General features: G+C 31.5%; 1 protein-coding gene and 1 long non-coding RNA gene across 2 annotated transcripts in view; one reads left to right on the forward strand and one right to left on the reverse strand.

Annotated features, from left to right (window-relative positions):
* LOC118196615 (uncharacterized) overlaps positions 1 to 15,447 on the reverse strand; it is a 96,055-nt gene extending 80,608 nt beyond the window's left edge. The window contains exon 1 of the mRNA XM_085816915.1: positions 15,296 to 15,447. Coding sequence (XP_085673041.1) covers positions 15,296 to 15,297 — 2 coding nt within the window. The 5' untranslated portion in view covers positions 15,298 to 15,447. The remainder of the gene's footprint in view (positions 1 to 15,295) is intronic.
* Positions 15,448 to 15,620: 173 nt separating this feature from the next.
* LOC146999122 (uncharacterized) lies at positions 15,621 to 21,065 on the forward strand. The gene is made up of 2 exons (XR_015041181.1): positions 15,621 to 16,050; positions 20,902 to 21,065. It is a non-coding gene; the product is annotated as an uncharacterized LOC146999122 (long non-coding RNA).
* The last annotated feature ends 2,794 nt before the right edge of the window (positions 21,066 to 23,859 follow it).

A 23,859-nucleotide genomic window follows, 5' to 3' on the forward strand; every position in this document is an offset into this window, starting at 1 on the left:
CAAAGCTTGGGGAATTTCCTTTCCAGAGAGAGCTAATGTAGTGAAAAGATTGTGGAACTGGCAAAAGTTGTGATTTACACGAATGGATCCATTTGATACAAAGGACGCGACACCAACCAACCAACTAAATAAATCAAAAACCGAACTACTAGTGTTCAGCAGCCTTCCCCGCTCGGCCTTTGATAGGCTTGCTCGGTAAGAAATAAAAATTTACCGATGATAGTTACTCAGCAACAAAACAAATATTTTTGTACGGCGAACCATAGTCGATAAGTTGGTGAGAAAATGCAACCGACCCCCCCCCCCGACAGAAGAGCAGGGATTCGAATGTCGGTTAAAACATGGATGTTTCTAATTGAGAAACAGGGCTTTAACCCTTTCCGGCACGCTACCTTGTAAAGTCGTAGTTTTGATTAAAAAAAAAAAAAAAAAAAAAAAAAAAAAAAAAAAAAAAAAGGTAGCAGTCTAATTAGGCCTAGAGGAGTACACAAGTAAAATTTTGTGAAGATAGCACTTATCGTTTTAATTCTGTGGGTGTGCCCAAAGTGGCCCACTGATTGAACAGAGCGTCGAAAAGAGTGCTGAAACGAGCATTGTTGTCATTGAACTGACCGATGAGATGCGGAGAAACAAAGAATACAGACTCTCAGTTGTCCTAGGTTATCGGTGAGCCCTGTCTGGGCACACTTAGGGTTCGCAGTTCGATTTTAGGCAAGATTTCAAGGTAAAAATTTTAAACTAATATAAATAAAAAGATTAGCATACAGACAAACAATAACATAGAAATTTCTTTTCAAACAATTCCTTTTATACCCTAAAAGAATCTGGGAGATTTCTTTGAAAAATGAGGGTCTTAAAAAACTAAACATGGCTAAAATATATGGACCGGTTTGTGTTGAGCTGCCATCTACTATAAATAAAGAAGGTTCAGAGTAACCTATAAATCCTTTTTCATTCAATTTTTCTGTGCGTACAGAAGGAAATTTTGAGGTGTGCCACAAAGGGTTAAAAATTCGCCTGTTTGAAGATCCTCTCAAGTAAATTTTGATAGAAGAGAGATACAGACGGATACCGAACCGACGGATTTCATTCGCCATAATATTCTGAATCAAAATTGGGATCAACCAATTCGAAATTTTTACTACTAGTATGACGACAAAATCTGGGACAGGCGACAAAAGGCACCTGCGGCGCATGAGCTCCATGAGCAATATTTTCTCTAATTTTTCTTATAGTTGCAAAAAACTAAACTTTACCAGCCTAGGACATGTACGATACTTTTTTTCGATCATCCAGAATATTTTACGCTGTGTGTTAAAGGTAAAAGAATCTTTGGAATTTTGCCGAAATTCGTGCGCGGGGACGTACGTGGGCCGGAGGATTTGTACTCTAAAAAAAATTGGAGCGAGGAACAACTAATTTTTCGTATTTTTCCCCTTTCGTTTTATTTCTTCTCTAGAAAGATTTTAATCATATTGAATAACTCAACTAAACAGTGAAAATTTACCATTAGAGTTAGTTTAACTTAATTCATTTAATTTTTTATTTTTATTGCTTTATTAACCCAAAAGGACTAATTAGTCTCGAAACATGATTTTGCGTTAACCCGCTTTAAATGTTGTCTATTGTAAATGCATTGTTTCACTTTTCATTCGATCTGTTGTCATTTAACAAAATGTAAGATACTTATTTTTCAAACTGAATCCGTCTGTTATTGATTACAGACTAAGATAGTTAAAAGTAATAGATGCAGAACTTGGGAATATTATTATTATTTTTTTTTATTTTGCTTGATTTAAATAAAAATGTATTTAATTCCTGCTGTTTTTATTTAAAAACATTCAATATTTTTATACAAGGACATAGTATATTTTTTTGAACTACTGAATACTTTTCAACTGAATACTTTTCAAATATACAGAAGATGTATAACATTTCCATGTTGTTCTAATGTATATTCATGCAGTGCCCTATAAAATATTTCGCTATTCAGTCTATGCCTCTCTATTGATAACCTCTACTGCTAATTTATATTTCCTTGCAAACGTTAAAATCTGAACAATTTCAAATTTCTTTTTGATTTCTTTTTTATTCCCCTATTCAGCTTTAACTGCTCATTATTTGCTGTTTTATTAATTTACATTAACTTCTAACTAGTCATTATTTATTGCTTTATTAATTATTATTATATTTGCCTATTTTTGTTCACTGTTTGTAATGACTTTTCATAGGGCTGTGCTGCTTCTCATTTTAGAAATTAAGCTCTGTGACGAGTGATGAAAATAAACTTACCACAAAGAAAATAGAAACAATATTACGCAATTAGTTTATGGGTTTATTTAAATAAAGAGTTTATTTAAATTCTTTGAAATTCAGATAGTGATCATTTGCTCAGGCAAATGAATAATAACGCAATTGTTTAATTTTATAAAAAAAAAAAAAAAAAAGAGTTTTGCATTTTAACTAGTTAAAATACAAATGTTTATTTTTTAATTGCGTTATCTTAACTGAAATAAAACGTTGTGAATAAAAATAAATAAATAAAATTGTCTTTCCATTGCAGTCATACTATACTTCGTATACAGTTATGCTGATTACGACCTATCGTTATGCAGATTATAGAAATACAACCAGTTAATGCAGATTATCGAACATTATATGGGTTGCAATCCCTATTAATCCAAATACTTTTAAAACAGAGAAAACTCGGGTTCAAGGAGTAACATACAACTGAACTTTGCAGTAAAGTGGTAACAAGATTCAAAAATGTTATTTCGCGAAGGAGGGATACTGGTATTTACAACATAGTTGTTTGCTACATAAATATTTCGCAGATTGTGCTACTGAAGTCCTTGAAAGGGCACGCGTGTGCCAATGTCAAGAGGTTAATTCTAGTGCAGCGTTTAGGAAACAAACACCCGTAATATTATCTCTACTCTATTTCAGCCTAGATAGGCAGAGCGATAAAATCTCTTACTCAACAAACAGCGCTTGAAAATGTAATGCGCAGTTGATCAGAGATGAAACACGGGTTGTAATTACTCTGACTGATAATGATGTGGGCCCATATGGTGCTGAGAGATGAAGACACACCCCACAGATAAAGTGATCGAAAGTAAAACGAAAACATCGTCAAAAATTGCCGGCTCTGGCGAATTTCAAATGATTCTTTACTTCGTGTAGAAAGATATCCCCAAAGGAAGAAAACATAAAATATTTCGATGCGGAAAATTTAAACATATATATTTTATTTTTGAATTTCCTGTATTAATGTGAAAATACATCACGGATTGTGTTCAATAATTCAGTTATCAAAATACTGCAGAATGTATTTGTAGTATATTCGGTACAACACTGCAGTCTATTGGGTGACTACACATGTCGTTATACTGGAAGAGAACTTATTCGCTTCGTAAAATAAATCAGTAATCATATTTACAACATAACAAGTTTTATATTTAACAAGTGACAAGGATGCATGCGTCTGCACGAGAGCATGAGCGGAATTATACTACTCACTGAGATGGAGATGCAATTACAGTTAAAGTAAACAATAGCTCCTAAGTCTAGTTGCATTTAAACCGTCGTAGATTATTTAAACTAAAGTAAAATCTCCAAATAAAAGATAAAATCCCCAAATAAGGTCAAAATAGGGTATAGAAATTACCAGTAGGCAGAGACATAGCGCCAAGTAAAAGATTAATTCGCCAAGCAGCTTGGTTTTGATTTAAGACTACCATGTGCAAAGAAGCCGTTTTAAAAATCAGTTGAAGGTATCCCTAATCATATAAACAAGAACTTTTATGGGAAAACTTTTAAACTGCCAATACTTCAATATCTGTAGATTATTTTATAATAAAATTTGCGATAAGGACAAAAGGAATTTTGCGGCTGTTTACACCAAGGTCTCCAACTTTTCGATTTAATCCTTTCCCAAATTGCACATTTAGTTTGTATACACTATCTATATTGTAGTGTTGCATTTCTGTATGTAGTTGTGCACATGTAAGTTTTTGCCTTTATCTCTTTTCTTGTATTCTACATGTATTTGTTCGTGCGACAGGAAAATTTCAACCGGCGAGAGCATTACATCTGGTTGTAACGAAATGCTTCCACCAAAAAACGTTCGTAAAGTTAGAAAAAAAAAAAAAAAAAAAAAAAAAAACGTGAAAGCAGTACCTTTAGTGCGGGTAGTAGGGTAAGGTTACTCAAGTCGTACCCCTTAAAAAAACCTGCATAACAATAAGTATTTATCAAATATGTAAAAATTTTATTTGCTATTCGATGCTAGTGTAAATATTGTTAACAAATAATAATAACAAATGTAAAAAAATCTTTGTGTTGTCATGTAAATTAATCTAAATTTTAAAAAAGTTGCAAAGGTAAGACTTGACGAAACCAGTGTCTTAAGTGGTACCACCTATGGCTTAAGTCGTACCTACTTAAAAATACAGTTATTAGGTATTTATTTAGAATAAATTCATTAAGAATGGTCATTTTATTAGGAAATTAAGATTCAATTACAGAAAAACAAGTATTTATTTTCATTAAGCACAGGCATCACACACATATTTTTTAATTCCTGCGCATAGATCGTGCACCCATGTTTTACATTTCAAGCACTGAATCATATTTTCCTTTCGATCTTCTGCACAAAGAGAACAAAACCAATCGTATTTGTCTATAGTTGTATTGCCTTTCTTCTTTTTAATCTGTAATGTTGTTTCCTTTTTAATCTGTAATGTTTTTAATCTGTAATCTGTAATGACTGCATCTTTCTTTTTCTGCATTGCATTTTTTACATTTTCTTTATTCACACTTGACGTTATTTCGAGTGCTGGGGTTACGCTTCTACGGCTTCCGGTTATTATATTTGGAATCGGACATAACGTATCTAACTGCTGTTTTATATGATTTGAAGTTAAAGAAAGAATTGTGATAAGATCCACAGTTGCTTCTTCTTCTTGGGTTTTTTTGTGTTGTTTCTTGTGCTGGATGAGTTTCATTACTCACAACTTGATCTGCATTTAAAATCTAAACAAAACAAATCTAAATAAAAGAAGACAAAAACAGAAAAGAAAGAAGAAGGTAAAAAATCGGTCGAAATAAAAATTTCTAACGTGATGAATCACAATAAAACGTTCAGACTGCATTTGGCGCCATCTACATCCTATCGTGGCACCACTACAGCTGTAGCAGTCATAACCCTCCAAATACAGAGAAGGTACGACTTAAGCACAGGTACGACTTGAGCAACCTTACCCAAATCAACACCCAAATATATGATTTTCTGCCAACGTTTTAGCAGTTTTTCAAAGCCTTCGGCCCAGAAACTTGGTGGCAGCGAGCCCCAAAACTGATCAACCTCATTTCGGACGTCCTGTGCGGAATGGAAGATATCACCAACAAGATGTAGCTGCAGGTGTGAAAACGAGCCCATGAATGAAGACACACAAATTGTCTTGCATTATCTTGTTGGAACAGTACACCTTACTGTTAAGGGTTTTACCTTTTTCCAGATACTCTTTGTGGAAAATACCATGGCAATCCCACCAGATAGAAAGCATGATCTTTTCATTAGTCAAATTGCGCTTGGCGACGCTGGTGACTGGCTCACTGGGCGCAGACCAACCCTCTTTTCGACCTGTCTTGTTGAAGTAAATCCACTTTTCATTATAAGTGACGATTCGGTCCAGAATTTCGTCCTTGCGGTGATATTTGAGTATATTACTGCCGGCCCGAACATGTCTCTCCTGATCTGCTTGAGTCAGCTCATGCGGCACCCAGCAATTGAACTTGTACGTGAAGTTTATGCGATGCATAGCGCGACTGATGGACATGGCAGTAATGTCTAATTCCTTAGCAGGCTCTCGAGTGGTTGCATACGGATCTTTTCTCACAAGTTCTCGCAGGCGGTCCTCATTAACATCAGTAGGTCTGCCAGAACGCTCTGCTTCTTGAATGTCATAGTCCTTGTTTTTGAACTTTCGGTACGAAACCTTCATAGTGTCATATGATACGACACTAGTACACAGGATTTGGTGACATTCTGCAGCTGACTTTGCTGCAGAGGGAATGGGAAATAAATGAAAGTTCTAATCTGGTAACATGATAGTTCCATTTCAGGCACCTTGTATTTAATGATAACGATATTTTTTTAAAAAATTTCAACAATACAGTGTTCTATAGCAAGTCTCTCTCTTTCAAATGCCAAAAATTGTTTGACAAAATATGAAACAAAACACGTCTACGCGAACTATTTGCGGTGGCGGGAAACTTTCGTTAAAACTCGATATTAGAAGTTTTTCGGCGCATATTTACAGCTCGTGCTGACTATCACTCCAAACTGCTTCACTTTTAACAAACACATCTTAGATTGGTTTGGTTTATTAGATTACGGCAAAGCACTCGAGGTCTATCTGCCTTAAGAGAGGGATGCCTTCGTGGAGGACATTTTAAGGGAAACTGGCTCATATACACTTTAAACATGGGTAAAAACACGAAAACACCTATGCAGCCAGCCCGTTCGCGAACACACCTTAGAATTCAAACTGTAGTGGTTTTCCTTTTCATTTCTTCCTGTATTCTCCCTTAGAGGTATCACTGTTCTGAATTTGTCACGTGAATATTTCGTGTGGCAGCTCAGTATTAAAGGAGCCGGACACGTTCTCTGTTGTGCGATATTCGCGGCAATACTGTTATCGATCGGTCGATAACAATCTAATTTTAGGAACTTTTTCTACTTTTAGGGAGATCGACTCTGGATTAATTAGAATCAGTGAATAATGAAGTTGAATTCTGGAGCACCTTGCTTTTTCGGGCTAAAATACTTTAAAAATATCATTCGCGTCAAAATTCTTGAAACAATTCAAGTTTCAGTATCAGCGACAGAAAAAGTATCTACCTGTTTTTTTTTTTTTTTTTTTTTTTTTTTTTTTAACAAATCTAAGAACATTATGTGATAAACGTTCTGAAGAAGGAAATGATGAAACTGGTGAATTTTTCTACAGATGCCGAGATCAGTGGCGTAGCTAGGGTGGGGCAAGGGGGGACATCTGTCCCCAGGCGCATCGGGGCGACAAATTGATGCTACCAAAATTTTTAATGAAATGTTTTCCATTCTTGGCACACAGAAAAGGGCGCAAATTCCTCAGTTGTCCCCTGGCGCTGGAAACTCTAGCTACGTTCCTGGCCGAGATAAAGGTGTGGTTTTGAATTTTTGAAGGTTCTTGAGAGTGATAAGCAGTAGAGTAAAACGTGTTTTGTACCGAAGGAATACACTTGCTTTAATGTTGAAAATATAAGATTTAATGACTGGCTTTCCTTGAGTTTAACGAAACAGATGAACATATCATGTCAGATGCCGATACGTTTGTAAAACGGTATGATGATGTACCTGACTGTTACAACATGAGCTGAGTCTACTTGATAGCTCATTTAGTCAAGCAGGTACCTGGCGGCGTAATAAGTTATCCGGGATGCATATTTCACAAGTGCACATCTGTGTAGCCACCGAGGGAGTGGCTTCTAGGATGGACCAATCGACATGCAGTAATATTTCTGTCATGTCACATGACCTTTCGCGTGCTTTGAGATTCAAGCAAGATGGTTGAAAATATTCTGCCACGCAATTTTCTGTAAAAAATAATTAAGGGATCGTCGATTGCTTTTTAAACTTTTCATTGCGAAGTTAGATCAAATATAGGCAATTATGAGGATTTCACTATCTGGTTGAAATAAATACAAACACATGTTGGATACTTCGCAAAAATATCGATGTGAAATATTACTTAATAAGTGGTAAATAAGATGAAGAAAGAAATATGTGATAAACATCTGAGCCCAAATGCAATCTTTACTTAAAACTATGCGTATGAGAAAAATATTTTCACCAGTTATATATGTAAATAGAAGTCAGCACTTTTTATTGCAGTCTATATGAAAAAGGTGTTCTATACTTATAACCAATTCAGAATTTTAGTCAAAGTGAAATTTACTAATTTGCATTCGTATACATTTAGTGTGTTAAAATCAGTGCTTAAATTGCGCCGGAGCCCACCGGAGCCCAATTTTAACAACAGCGCACCGGACCCCTAAATAAGATGAACTCCGGTACTTCTCTTTATAAAACTGAACCACAATTGAAAGGGGAAATATTTAGAATTCCTAACATTTTCGTTTAACAACAAGCAGACCTTGCAATACTATATTTCCCTAGAAATACGATTTCATGAGAACATGAAACGTTCAAGTAAAGTCCCCTCACTCACATGCGAAAACCTTTCCCTTTAAGAAAAGCAATAAATTTTGGGGAGTTTGTTTAGGAACGCGTAAATTTCTCGCCATGCCGTCATATCTAATGTATTGTTATCGATGCTTACAGTTAATTATCCTCGCAGGAAGGAAAATTTGTGTTCTTAAATGTGCGTTAAGTGAAAGCGAGTACAATAAGAGGAAATACTGAGATAAACTGCTGAAGCACGTCCTATACACTGTCTTTCCCACAGTATCCACTAATGGAGGGAAGCGTAACCAACAACTTTACATTCATTCTTAGGAGTCAGATTCAGGATTCATTTTACCCCTTACACACATCTGCTTGATGGCTGTAATTATATCAGCAGAGAGCCGCGGTCAAAGAGAACTTTCTCTCTCACCAAGATTCTCCTCATTTATTGTTTCCACCCACTTAACTCTCACTCTGTTTTGCCCAGGAATTTTCATCAGCTATACTTTAAGTATATTGAGTTTTTTTGTGATCATAAAAGAACTACCCCCTACGATTATAGCTTAAATTGGGCCGGAGCCCACTGGGTCTCGGTGCTCCGGTGCTTCTTATTAGTTTCTGTAATAAATCATAATTCTAGCCGGAACGCACCGGAGCCCTGAATAAGAAGGCTGCAGCACTTCTTTTATGTAATTGAATAAGAATTTCAGTAGAAATTTTATCTTGAAAATTTTATTTTAACAATAAAATTATATTAAAAATCGCGTATTAAATTTCAATTTATCTCTTTACATTTCATGTAATTATAATAATTTAATTACTTTAATCTTTAATTATTTCAATAAATAATAATTAATGATCTAATAATTACCAATTATAATTAATTATATAATAATTATTGATTAAATAACAATTTATTAACATTAATTAAATAGCTATCAATTAATTTGATAATAATTAACTCTTTAATTTAAAAATCATTAATGAGTTTAATAGTCATTTTATTTATTTATTTACTCTTGTTCCTCTTTGCTGACAGTCTTCCATACGGCTCCGGCACTTCTAATCTAAGAAATTAAGCCCTGGTTAAAATTCCCATTTAATAACTGCTCACTCTTAAGTGAACTGTCTACACAAGAAATACTCATCAAGCAGAGTGAATTTATCTTATTCACAACGAGTATATTCAATTTATTCACATATAACTTTTAATTTTAACAATGGATATAATCAGATCATATGTGTTCTGAATCTTACACTTTAAAAATCAAAAGAATGCACTGAAATAAGAAAACACTAGATTCATTGTAACACTTTCAGTCATTCTCATCTCAATTAACAAAATATGCACTTGAATTCTCTTAATCCACATAATATGCCGTGAACATCAATCCAAATATTAATGCGTGATAAAAATCTCGAAAGTGAAATGTCAGCGATTAATTAAACTCAGAAAACGAAACCACTACAAGATTTCTACTATTACGCCATATATTTATAACTGCGAAACAAATGCAAAACAAACGTAAACAACATACGCTTACATGCACGAAGATTTAGCCTCACAAGAGCAATGGCAACTCATTAGTCCATTTTCGAAACCCCTCCCTCAGTGGCTGCGCAGATGTGCACTTGTGAAATATGCATCCGGTATTTTAACTTCAGGCTGTAGGCATGGGCGAGGGCCGAGTTTCAAGGTGTAGCTTGAAGTCTGCATCTTTGGATAGATGGATGCATAAACCAAAACTAGATTCTTGACGAATCACCAGTCTTTATTTTCACAAATATAAAATCATCTTGGTAGACATTTATCCAATCATAGTTAAATACAATACTTTTTATTTACACTTGTTTTAAAAGTAACAAGTAGGCATCTTAGACTTGGAAGCAAAGTAGCGTGGATGTTGGCATGGCGGAAATATATATCTTATATATATATATATATATACCGGGTGGCCATAATTAAACTGACAGTGCTCACAGTGTTCTGTAGCGCGATCTATTTGCGAGACGCCACATTTTGTAGGAAGATTAAACAAGACGGGGGACGAAGGATTGCGCGAAAAAAAATTAGTTCCAAAAGTCACCGCTAGGGGAATATTTGACGCTGTGTAATAGAAAATAGAGTGTTAACAAATGCAAATTAATGCGGAATAAAATTTATCGTAGGTCCATTCTTCTATGAGAACATTATCCCGACAGGACCGGAAACCTGTTCTGTTACTGGAGAAAAATATCGCCACATGTTGAACAGCTTTGTCATTCCGGCACTTCAGCGAAGACAATGCCTGGGGAAAATCATTTTCATGCAAGTTGGAGCCCCTCCACACGTTGCTGTACGGGTGCAACAGATGCTACGACAGAAATTCGCAACAGAAAGAGTCATTAGCCGCTACTTTCCAACTACATGGCCACCTCGGTCGCGTGATCTTACACCATGCGACTTCTGGCTATGGGGTTACCTTAAGTCCAAGGTCTATCAAGAAGTGGTCCAGGACCTGGCTACGTTGAAGGATAACCTATCACGGACTGTACGGGAGATTCCTGCAGACATGTTACTTTCTGCTGTTGTGCATACTGTGCACAGAATGCAATATGTGGTCCACAACAACGGCAGCCACATTGAACCTCATTTGAATGCAAAGTAAAAGGTAATTTCCGTATTGACTTGCATTTGTTAACACTCTATTTTCTATTACACAGCACCAAATATTCCCCTAGCGGTGACTTTTGGAACTAATTTTTTTTTCGCGAAATCCTTCGTCCCCGTCTTGTTTAATCTTCCTACAAAATGTGGCGTCATTCTCGCAAATAGATCGCGCTACAGAACACTGTGAGCACTGTCAATTTAATTATGGCCACCCGTTATATATATATATATATATATATGTTTTTTTATATTTTTAATATTTCATGTGTTAAATTTAATATTTAATTTATTAAATACTTTAAATATTTAATTTATTTACTTTGTGAAACATGAATAGAAAGTTCATTTGAAATATTTCATTGTTTAAATATCATTCTTAAATTATAACTTTCTTTTATAAATGAAAATAAAACATCCGTTTTACATAACGGAGAGTACATGCTATTTCCATGTAAATAAAAAATACAATAAGCTTCATATATGCTAAAAATTAAACTTAATAATGGAATAGTTTTTCAGTGACAGTTTAAAAGGAAAATTTCTTAAAGATTATTTATATGAATCTTTATCTTGGCAAACAATGTTTCAGTGCATGTTGATACGGATTTATGTATATTTATGAAAAAAGTTTTCATTCTTTTGAAAAAGTACTTGAAAGATACTTGCACCGTTTTAAGATACATTTCATTAGAAATTGAATTAAAATTTTTTTATATAAAATTTCATTTTAATAAGTGGAAGAAATAAGTTGCCTTTATATTTTTTTCTCGCAACATACATTCTTTTCATAGACGCGAACTAACTGCTTTTAAACGATAAACTTTAAAAAAAAAAAAAAAAAAAAAAAAAATCTGAAATGTTTCAGATTTTAAATTACGTCCAAAGGGGCGTTTTTTAACATTTTGTGTGTTACCTTTCTTTATTAAATATCATGTTCCTCGCACTTAAACCATAAGATCCAGTGCAACAGCAATATCGCAAAATAGTTTTAAAACGAGCATATCTTTAGAATTTCCGATACAGAGACTCACGCGCTGGAGATAAAAATGTTTTTTCTGCACAACGTTGCCATTGCTCGCTTTGAAATCCTTGAGTTTGTTAATCAAAAATTCGTCAAAGTTTTAAAAAATAGGAAATCGATCATAAAACAAATTTCAAATTTCAAATTTGGTCTTCCACATGCTCATATTCGTTGGAGGATTACGTTATTCAAAATTCGATGACTCTATGTACCGTTGTTTTATCACAATACGAGAAATATACATACATTTATGCAGATTTTTCATTATTTAATTTCTTCAAATATAATGCAGGACTCTAACATTTTGTGGCAACAGTTTGAAAAGTGAACCGACATTTATGAGTCCGACGCAAAATGCCAAAACGAAAATAATAGTCCTTCGGGATTCAAATCCCTTTGGACTAATAATAATAAATAAATAAAAAAACGTAATAAAAAAACGTAAATATGAAGTTTGAGGATCTTCATTCTCAGTTTTTAAATGCTGATACTAACTAAGAATTGTAATAGGTAACAAATATTATTATTTAAACGTTCGATTTAAATTTAGAAACCTGTTGCAAATTTATTTTCTCTCTGACCCTGAAGTAGATTTCAAACACAATTAGTAACACAAAATTAGCTGAAATCGTTATACAAACATCGTTAAAACTATCAATCATCTTTGTCACTTACACCCAATAGTTTTGACAAAATAGTCACTCTCTGTCTTATTCTTAATGGGAATTTTTATTTTGTACTGCTAATTACTGAAAGCACCGTTGTAATTTATTATAACTAAATGCAGCATTCTGTGAAATCAGTAAATCAATAGATTCATTTATAGCTGTTGGCCAGGGATCAATAACATAGGATCTGTGGTTCACTAATCTTCGTTTTAAGAATAAAGAAACAGAGAATTACAATAGTAAGCAATTATTAGTAAAGAATATGTGCGGGGAAAGCCAAGGCTGTAATGGGCAAAGAGCTCTTGTTAACTACACATATGATAATAACATACTTCACCAAAGCCTAATTAACATTAGTCATTTGAAGATGCAGTTGGCTAGCATCTTCCTATTCAGTTCCTTTCGAGTCCCTGCTGCCGCTGGAGTTTAATTATTGTGAAATCTGATATTCTGTTTCGCAGGCTGATTTGAAAAGGCTCTTTAGCTGTCTTGTTAGCGGCAATTATGTTTGTATGACATACACAGAAATTTAAAAGGTAGTATGCAGCTTTGCATAAGAACGTAAAGTAAACAGCAATAGATAGAAGATTTTTATTATTGTAAAACTACGTAGTAACATTTGAAATAATATTATTTTCATAAAACATTATTCCAAAAATTATATTAAAGAAATCCTAAAACATCTAATTAATAAATCAAACAGATGTGTGCTAGTTTTGTTCGACAGCGAAGTTCAAGTTTCGTTTGGAGTTAACATCAAGAAAAAATTTAGATGAGACTCCTTGTTGAGACAGCTTTCTTATGGTAAATGGTACCTCGGATGATTATAAGATTAAAAGGCCCCATGAAACTTCTGGAAATACTAATTAAAACTAATGTAAAATTATCTGCATAATGAATTTTGCTAAATTTAAAGATGGCATTGGGTGTGTATTCAGAAATCAAGATAGGAACTTCCACTAAAATATCCAGGACTTCGCTATCAATAGTAATATTACAAAAATATGATGAAGGTGGCAATATCTGAAAGTAATTTTTAATATAAGAGTGAAGTTTAAAGAATTTCGAAGAATATTTCTCCATTTATTGCTAAAAAATAATTAATGGCAAGGTTTTTTACAAGATTCATATTTTTATAATTTGATTCATATTAATCATTATTAATATGTATGCTTATATCCCAAAATATACTTTTATGACATTTCTTTACATCAGTACACTCACTGAAAGTCATCTGATTTTTTGAATAATAGAATGAACTTGCAAATTACATTACTTCAGAAAAGCAAATTTTTCTGGTGTAATTATCGTTGTTTTCTATAATGTTTAGACACTACCACCAACAACAAATAATAACAATGATGTGATTTAAAATTGGCTGCCTGGTATAAGTGCGTTTTCAGCGAAATATCAAGAGCTGATTTTTTTTTTAAAGTAAAAACTTCCGCTTTTTTAATCATATAAAGTTTTATAACTATTTATGCATGTTTGGGAAAGAATTAACCTCCTCAAAAGACTCAACCATCATTTTTCGTCCCACATCAAGCTCACACTGAATCGCATTTTTCCAAATTATATATCATACTATTATATGAATACTTTTAATGACTTGGAGCTGGCATTAAATTGCTTTTTTCCACCTCTTAGGCAATTATATGCTTACACTAAAAGGTAACCGAATACTACAATTAGGCATTTCGCCAGAGACATGGCTAACAAATAAAATGGAGGATGAGAATGACCATCTAGCTCTGTAACTGGGGCTTCCCTAATTGCCATCTTAATGCCGTCGGGAGTTAATAATTTAACAATTTCCTTTTTATAAATCCCAGAAGAATGAAATAAAAAATCTGATGTGTACACCACATGACTTCCTTATAAGGAATATTAAATTATACGCATTTTTTCTTGCATTTCATTTAAACTTATTGGATTGAATTAAATCTACTTCGTCGACAGCGCATAAACCGCAATAAATGCACTCTTTAAAATACACTATATTTGTACCATACCATAGCGACACTCTGTCGCTAGGTTCACTTAACAGTATTATATTTCGTTCATATTATAGCTATGTCATAACACAATTAAGAGGCAATCGGCCTAGTGCGGCCTTTTACCAATGTATTATAAGTAGGGTGTTTTGGTGCTACTTTGGTAGACGGTTCCACGGATTTTTGGCGATTTACATTGGCGCAATTGTTGGCGCGGTTTTTACAGTCATCAGCCATCCTGAAAAATGCTGTTTTTACGTATTTTACGCATATAGTAAAGTATTCGAAACTTAAAAAAAAAAATAAAAAATAAAATAAATATCGTTAAAAATAATGGATTAATTTTTTGTTGAAAACGTTGTTTTTTAAGATGGCTGGCAAATGTAAATAAATACATTTATTAAGAGTATAAAATGCTAAAGTAAGGTTAAATTATTACTTTCATATAATAGAATAAAAACACCGCTATAAAAACATTGCGCCAACATTTAACTGGATTAAAGTATTACTTAAATTGAATATTGAATTAGAAACATCATACCAACGTTTAAAAGAATAAAAATTTTTCAATTACTCAAATTCAAATCCTTTAAAATAAGTTTTATAGGATATAATTATTTACCATTAAAACATATGTGGCAATAAATATCTCAGGAATTTTTGAAAACATTGTATTAATTTTTTAATAAAAATTGAAGTATACAATTATAAAGTAAAAGAAAATTCTGTACTTACATTTTTTTAAAGTATTTTACCTGTCGTATATTGATTAGTACACTGTAAAAAAAAAGTTCGCTCTTTACAGGCAAAAGTTTTGTAAAGTTACAGAAATCAAAAAGTTACAGAAGAATTTCCTGTAATGGTAACAGGTTGAAAGCAAACTGTAGCGGTAACAGCAGATTTGCTTGTAACATTACAGATAATGTTTCAGTAGCCGCGCGGAAGAATCACGTGACTGACTGGAAATTAGCCAATCAGGAGAAAAGTGTTTGAAAGCTAGTTGCAGAAAAAAACATGGCTGAATGCATGTTGGTTGTATAGCGCAGGTAAGTAAGAAAATGTTTACAATTACTACTTGAAATATTTTTTGTTCATTTTATGCAGATTATTCTCATGCACTTTGCATTGTTATATGTAGTGAGTAAGTATTTAAACGTTTAAGCTTTGCGATTAATTAATATCAGTGTTCGTAATGTCTAATGAGTTGAAAGAGTGCAAAATATTTATTCCAAATGCAGATCTAATAGTAGTATTTTGTCATTGTGCATCCGATAGATTACGCCTTCAACTGCCCTTATTATTATTTAAAACTAATTATTCCAAAATTTAATCACTGTTTGTGGTATATAATTGAAATGGTAATGTGGTTGTTGAAAACAAAACTAATCATTTTAGCGTTCTTTTCCAATCGTCTGACCAAAGAACGTTTGACATCTTTTTCCCGGCAGGCCTTGCGAGAAACGTTTATATAAACATTTAGAATTCTGAATGTAATGTATATATTTTTTTGCTTACTAGGTTTAGTTTATTCTTTTTCTAGGATTATCTAATTAGTTATACCTGGTTTATAATTCAGTCTAATATGTTTATGTACGAGTGTGTTATGAAGTAAAATTACAAAAACTTGAACAACGCGGTCGAGAATCTCGTTTATTCATTTAGTGTAATAATATTTTTTTCAGTGGTATTAATTTCTTACGAAAATATTATAATTCCAAAATGAAGTAATTATATTGATTAAAAATATGCCGTATCATACTTTTCGTAATGTTTTGTTTTACTAACTAGATGCAACTTAATTATTCCATATATTTTAATATACCAATATCAACAGGGGAAAAGTGGAAATGACCTAAAATATTTTTCTAACAATTCGTTAAACTAATTATAAAACAAAACTAAAATTTTGTGCATTATTTCCAAAAATATCATTTCATTAATATTTTATAAATGACAACATATATTATATTGTATATATAACTACCATTGCATACTTATAAGCTTTTAAACATTTAATGTAGAATTTATGTTGATTTTATTTTGCCCAGTTTTAATACAGTTTTGAAGTATGATAGTCTTGTTACTAGGATAGCATGAATCTGCTAATACAAGTTTAATACATTTCTTGACAAATGTTTATCTTATTCATGTAATATAATATATAAATCATAAAATAAGTTTTCTTAAAAATAAATTATTATTGTTTATTGGAATTTAAAACAATTCTGTATCTGTATGTTGTATTAAAAATAAAATAATAATGAATTTTTAATGAAGCATTGATTTTAGCATTAACAATATATATATATATATACACATGAATAAATGGAAATGCAAGCTACTTTTCCTTACAAAACCGCCTATGAATATATACTTTCCTTTAGGCTGATAGCCTTTGCATGCTTTGCCATATTCTATCAATCCAAATGATGCAAATATGCAGAAAATTTTACTTTCTTTGAAAGTTAATACCGGAAATAAAATTCAGTGCATTTGTAAACTACATTAGTTCTCTTGTACTATTCGGTTTCGAGGGCCGTAAAAAATCGCCAAACTATTGTTGATGCCAATGCTGCCAAAAATAATTGCGGCAACCCTAATAATTGCGGCAAGAAAGGAAGTATAATAGTAGATAACAATCTATGATTGATGTTTTAATTTATATGAAAGGGTTAAAATTTAATATAATAGTTTTTATTTTTTAATTTATATGAAAAAGGCTAAACATGACGGAATGGAAGCATAAGAGTAAATAACTATTTCAGATCATTATTATAATTTATATAAAAATTGCTAAACATAACTGAATGGATGCCTGCATCGCTGTTTCGCTACCGACTTATCGCTAAAGCATAATTTCATTTCGTTGGTTGTTCAAACGTAATTTTCCATAATGAATGACGCCTTTTCTTTGAAAATATTCTCGGTAAAGTGCAGAATCGTCCACTTATTTGTTTGCCGCTTTTTACAAGGGTAAAAACAATTGGATTTTTGTCAATTTTCTTTTACTTTTTAAGTGAAAATAAGTCGATGTGTACATAAATAAAATCAAGGGTGTGCGCAGTGCCATTTTTGTGCAATTCTGGGATTATTTTTTAAAGTGAAAATAAGTCGATGTGCACATGGATACCGAGTATGTGTAATTCTTAAAAACGCGTCAAACAGTGGATGATTCTGCACTTTACCCAAAATTCTATTGCCGACTTTTCGTCATGGGCAATTCCCAAATTGTTAAATCCTTAGGATATTAAAAAAGGATTTAAAATCAAAAAAGGATTTAAAAATTAACCTAGTATTTCAATGGCTTCTGAAGAAATATAGAACTATATAAACTTACGCAATCTGAAATCAGCGCGTACGCTAGATTTGGCGCGCTGTTAAATGGGCGCGTTTGCTAGATTTGGCGATTTTGCTCATACATTTTCGCTGCAATTTTTTACGGTCCTCAAAACGGAATAGTACCGTTCTCTTATAGCTTGGCATTTAATTGCCCAATGATTTACTAGTCCAAAATAAGGCAGAATTCAGATATCGTTCAAATAAAAGAAAATTAATAAGGTCTGATTTTTAGACCTATATATGAAGATTTATTTTTTTAAATATTATTTTAAGTCAACCAAATTAATTTCAAATTTAAGTAAGTATTCATGCCTTTCAGTAGCATTATTTTTGATATCTTAAATTAAATAACTGAATGCAATATTTCTTGTTAATAAAAGAAAAGCAATGTTATGAAAGACTAGCGAAGCAGATTTGCAAGTTCTAATTACGAAAGGTCCCATGCTTTAAGGGGTCATTTTTAAAAATACTTAATTAAAAAAAAATATTTAACGTGAAACTTCCAAACTTCACACATGTGGAATATTAATTCTATATATTTTATCTCATTCTTATTTTATTAATTAATTTCATAGCATTTTGTGTGACACTAGTAGTAATTATTAATTAAATTTTATGCTGTTTCTGATCTATGTTTTGATTTTGTTATTAATTACGTTAGTTTACATAAGATTTAAAATTATGTAAGGTACAAAAACCTTCTGCATCTATTAATATATGCTGAAGTGAATGAAATTATGCCAGTGAAATTTTTTAAAATCAAAAACAAATTTCTGTGGAAAATTAAAGTTATAAATTCTAAATGCAAACAAAGGAGTGAATTTGAAAGTTATCAAATAAGCCAAAGTATTGGTCATTTTTTCAGTTTTGCAGAAGAATTTTTATACTTTGAAGAATGGGAATATGATGTTTGGTTTTGTTAGTATTAATTATTACAACTGAATTATTGCAACTTACATTGCAACACGTAATTTAGCTTAAAATTTATTTGAACTTAATTTTCTAATTTATTTTGATCATGTATATTTCATGTGTCATAAGTCTTTGAAATGAACTTAATTCTATTTATTTACACAATTTTTTTAAAGAAGAAAAAGTCACATTTGTTTTGCTTAGTTGCACACGAAGATACATGTCTATATATAGAGAGAGAAAGAGGAGTTATGTTTACTTCCAGATTATTTTCCTCCTTTTATATTATAGTATGAAAATCAAGGGGGAAATTAAGCAATCAATTTAATTTTGAAGGATGTGATTACAATAAGATCATAACCAATCAAAAATATTCATGAATGAACTACTGGTAACTATCATAGTATTATTATTTAAAAGAAACCTACATTTCAATAAGAACGCTTAGTAACATAACCATTTAAGTTATCTAATAAAAGTAATTTTCATTCCTACTTCCCTATACATTGAATTTCACTCTTAGTATTGCCCATTGCTACTCCCTAGACCTCAAAGCATTTAATGCATCTGGAACTGCAATTTGTGTCTTTTTCTACAGCATGCAAGTTATTACCGTTTAGTTATCACCGTACTGCCACGAGCAATGATCTTCAGAATTATCGTATTGCGTTGCATATTCCACCCCACCCAGCTTTAGAACCAGATTCTGAAAATTAAAAAAATATTTACATAATTTTCCCCCTTTTAATGCATTCAGAAAATGAATATTCCAAGATTTTAAAATGGATTTATCAACATAATGATTGTTTTCGTCATACTAACAAAGGCAAACTTTTGCACACTTAAGGCCCCGTTGAATCTTTCTCTTCTAACTGTTCAATATTATGTCAGCCTAATACAAACAATGATCTATGATAGTGAAAGCAAATACCAACTGCCATTCACTGTGCAATTTTGCCATATCAGCTGAATGTTCACCCTAGGAAGCATCGGACCACAACCTTCTCTAATTATTTATGTATGATCTGAGGCCTAAGGATTTGCAAGAACAACAATGAGAATGACAGAAGTTTAAATTATAAAGAAGAAATGAGATAACTTATTAGATGTTGCAATTATGTGTATTCTTATTGAAATAGAGGTTTCTTTTAAATAAATAATATTGTGATAGTAGTAGTTTATCCATGATTACTTTTCATTTGTTATATTCCTACTGTGACTGTGTCCTTTGGAAATTAAATTATTCGTTTAATTTTTCCCTCTTAATTTTCGGAAGATAAAATTAGTAAAAATAAGTGGGAATATGGCATCAAGAGCATTAGATATCCCCATTTTCTTGAAGCTGTTCACTATTATTGTTTCATCAATGATAGGCCATGCATCCAAAATCCACTAGCAAATCAGTTAGTAAGATGAAAATGACCACTATGCGGACAAAACATTTAGGGTAACTTGTTTTGTGAGCGCCTTAAGGAAGACAAACATTACCTAAATCTTTAAAACATATTCAGAATCCTGTGCTAAAAGAAAGCTAGGGGGAAAATGTTGTCCGAGTCCCAGTGATTCCTTTGGACGAATATGTAATATTGTTTTAGAAATTTAAGGTAATAAATATTATATTTTTCGAATGCTAAAACAGTTCGAGAATTTTATTCAAGTTCTGAATTCTGAATATAAGTATACTGTATATTATATTTAATAACTATGGTAGCTTCATTTATGAAAATATTTGAATATTGGCTGTTTTTGTACAATGAACCTTCTCTAAGCTTCGTGATTCCTGAAAATTTTGATCTTTAAATGATAGTGGGCATCCTAGCGAAGTTATGTTTACTAATTAGTTATTTTATGAGGGATGCTGATTAAATTAAAAAAGTGATTGACTGAGGTAGCTTGTCGTAATGAGACGGTTCACTGTAATCCAATTTTTTAAAGAATTTAAGCTGTTCTTAATTAATTAAGATATTATAAAGAAATATGATTAAAAGTGTTATATAAGCACATGTTTAAAACATCTATTAAAATAATTTTTATAAGCTTTTTAAGAGCATGATTATGATTTTAAAAGAAATGTTTTTTTCTTTATTTAGGAGACATGGTTTACAAAGAGGAGAAAAACCATTCATTTTTTCCAAGCAGTCGAAACAGATTTTTATGAAATGTTTATTAAATTATGTGATTTATTAATTAATTCTTTTTTTCAGGTTTTATGTAAAGTTTATGAATTAAGTAATAAATTATTTTTACTTCTGTATTTTAATTAGCATATTATTTGCTTCACAGTGTTTCACAATAAAATTATAAATTCAATAAACTTCTTAATTAACATGCTGTAATATAGAGAGAGCATAAAGTTTGTTTTCTGTTGTCACATGTTTATTTCACAATTTTGTATGCGAATCTCGAAATTCATAATATCTAGGAATACTTTTTTAGTATCACTTTCGAAATGGTAAATATTAAGCTTAGATTTATTACATATTATGTTTGTAAAAAATTATAGGTAAAATTAAAATGCATTAAATTTTAAGCTAAACTGAAGTATTAATTTTAGAAATAAATTTCTTAAAGGCATAATTGTATTAAGAATTTTAAGGGAAACAAGGCTTTAAAAATTAAGGTCAGTTGGCAAAGTTTTATGCTTATTCAAAAAGCATGACATTAGGTTTTTAATGAAAGACTTCTATCTGTTAATGCAAAGGAAATTATTTGAAGGTAAGTAAAAAGTTATGCATTATTTCAAACAATAGCAGACTGTTGACAAACACTGAGTGCAGATAAGAATAAAAAAATTAGTTAGACGTTGTAATTCAAGCGTATGAACAAAATTTGAATTCCTTGTAGTAACGAAATGAAGTTCATTGCTATGTTGAATTCTTTAATTTACTGAAAATGTCATTTTTTAGAAGGAGAGAATATATTTTTGAAATATGAAGAACAGCTGTTCTGAGTTCTTCATAGAAATATTTCACAAAATGTCTTTTACTGTAATAATATGATCATATCAACATGCAACACGTTTACTCATATAAGTTAAATCTAAAGCAACATGTGTCTATTTTAGCTAAAATTACTAAAAAGAAAGTTCTAGAACATATCTTATTAACTGACACTAACATGCAAATAAAACATACTATTTTTTTCAGCTATTTTACAGGGCAAATATAAGGAGTAGCATATCAATTTGAACTTTTAAATTAATCAAAATGATAATATGAAAGGCCTTTCAATAATATCAGACATAAGTTTCTCTTCATAAAACAAAAATACTCTGCAACAGACTAATGTTACTTTTTGAAAAAAAGAACATTGCTGTTGAAAGCACATCTTTTAAATTAATGCTATTCTGAGGTCAAATTGACTAATTTAAAAAGCCATACTATTATGCTTCACTTGCATATATCTGTATAATGATATACACATGAAGATATTGTTTTACTCAAAACATCTTGATTTCAATATATTTTATTATAATAAGCATCATTTTAGACAAAAAAAAATCTACTACTTTTATAAACATATCCTTTAGTATTATCTATGAAAAATATATTCTACACACATAATTACTTAATGGGATATTAGGAGGAAATAATCTGAAACCTTTACAGATACAACCATTGGAATTTTACGTAAGAAAAGTATCTTCTACTCGCATAATAACTTGCTATAATAATACAAGTAAATAACCTGTAACGGTTACAGATATATCTGTTGAGATTTTACATGAGAAAAACATGTTCTTTCTACATAATTATTTGCTGTAATATTACACGCAAATAATCTGTAACCATTACAGATATATCGTTTGGGATTTTACATGAGAAAAACATGTTCTTTTTACATAATTATTTGCTGTAATATTACACGCAAATAATCTGTAACCATTACAGATATATCGTTTGGGAATTTACATGAGAAAAATATGTTCTACTTACATAACTATATGCTGTGATATTACAAGAAAAAGATCTGTAACCATTACAGGCAAAACTCTTGTAATGTTACAAAGAAAACACCTGTTTCTGTTACTCAAATAACCCATGGCATCCCAGTTTCCATGAGTTTTCTTAGTAACTTTACAGATTTTTTTTTACAGTGTACCACCAAAAAAAAGGGGGGTCTTCTAACAATCTTCATCTGTGATCCACATCTCTCGCACTTCATTGAAGAAGCAATTAGCGAGGTTTTCTCCAAAAATTTAAAATAAATTTCCTCTGACGCTATTAAAAATTTATAAATAAATCTTTGATTAGGGATGCCAGGTTGGCCAAAATAAAGGTCTCAAAGGGCAATTTTTTTATTCTGATACCAATAATTCTTGGTAATTACCAACAACAACATTCATCTTCGAAACGAACATATCCATTCCATTTGAAATCTGAGGAATTCGAAGAGATGAATAATAAAATTTTAAAATGGCGCGGTAATGCACAAATATTCAGTAACCAATCAAGGAGCTGATTACATCACGCATAGAATTAAAATTATTTAAATAATCATTCATAATAAAATCATTTTTAAAACAAATGCAAAATTAAATTGTATTTTAATATTTAACAGCCATAAATAATGTTTAAAACATTAGATTAAATTTATAGATACTAATAAAACCAATTACTTTTTAAGTAAGGTGACGTCATTGATTACATCATCCACAACATAAAATATTATAAACAACATAATTTTTATTTCAAATAAAAATGCAAAATTTAATTGATTTTTAATATTTAGAAGCCATAAATAATATTTAAAACACGGAATTTATGCATAATAAAACGCACTATTTTTTAATACAGTCAAAAGTCGTTAATCCGAACACCCATAATCCGGACCTTAAAACTACAAACTTTCTGCGCATGCGTCAACGCGCGCGTAATACATTTACGCATGCGCATAATACGTTTACGTATGCTCGTTTAATGTATAACGGACTGTATAAGCTAAGCTAAAATTATCTAATTATCTATTTCACTTAATGGTGCAGATTGCGTTGTTCCTTAATCTTCGAATTGGAACCAGCTTATTATTTTTTGCAGACTGTTAGAGCA

Source organism: Stegodyphus dumicola, chromosome 1 (genome assembly GCF_044657685.1).
Source record: "Stegodyphus dumicola isolate Sdum_Otavi_A_Nest chromosome 1, ASM4465768v1".
In the NCBI taxonomy this organism is placed as follows: Eukaryota; Metazoa; Arthropoda; class Arachnida; order Araneae; family Eresidae; genus Stegodyphus; species Stegodyphus dumicola.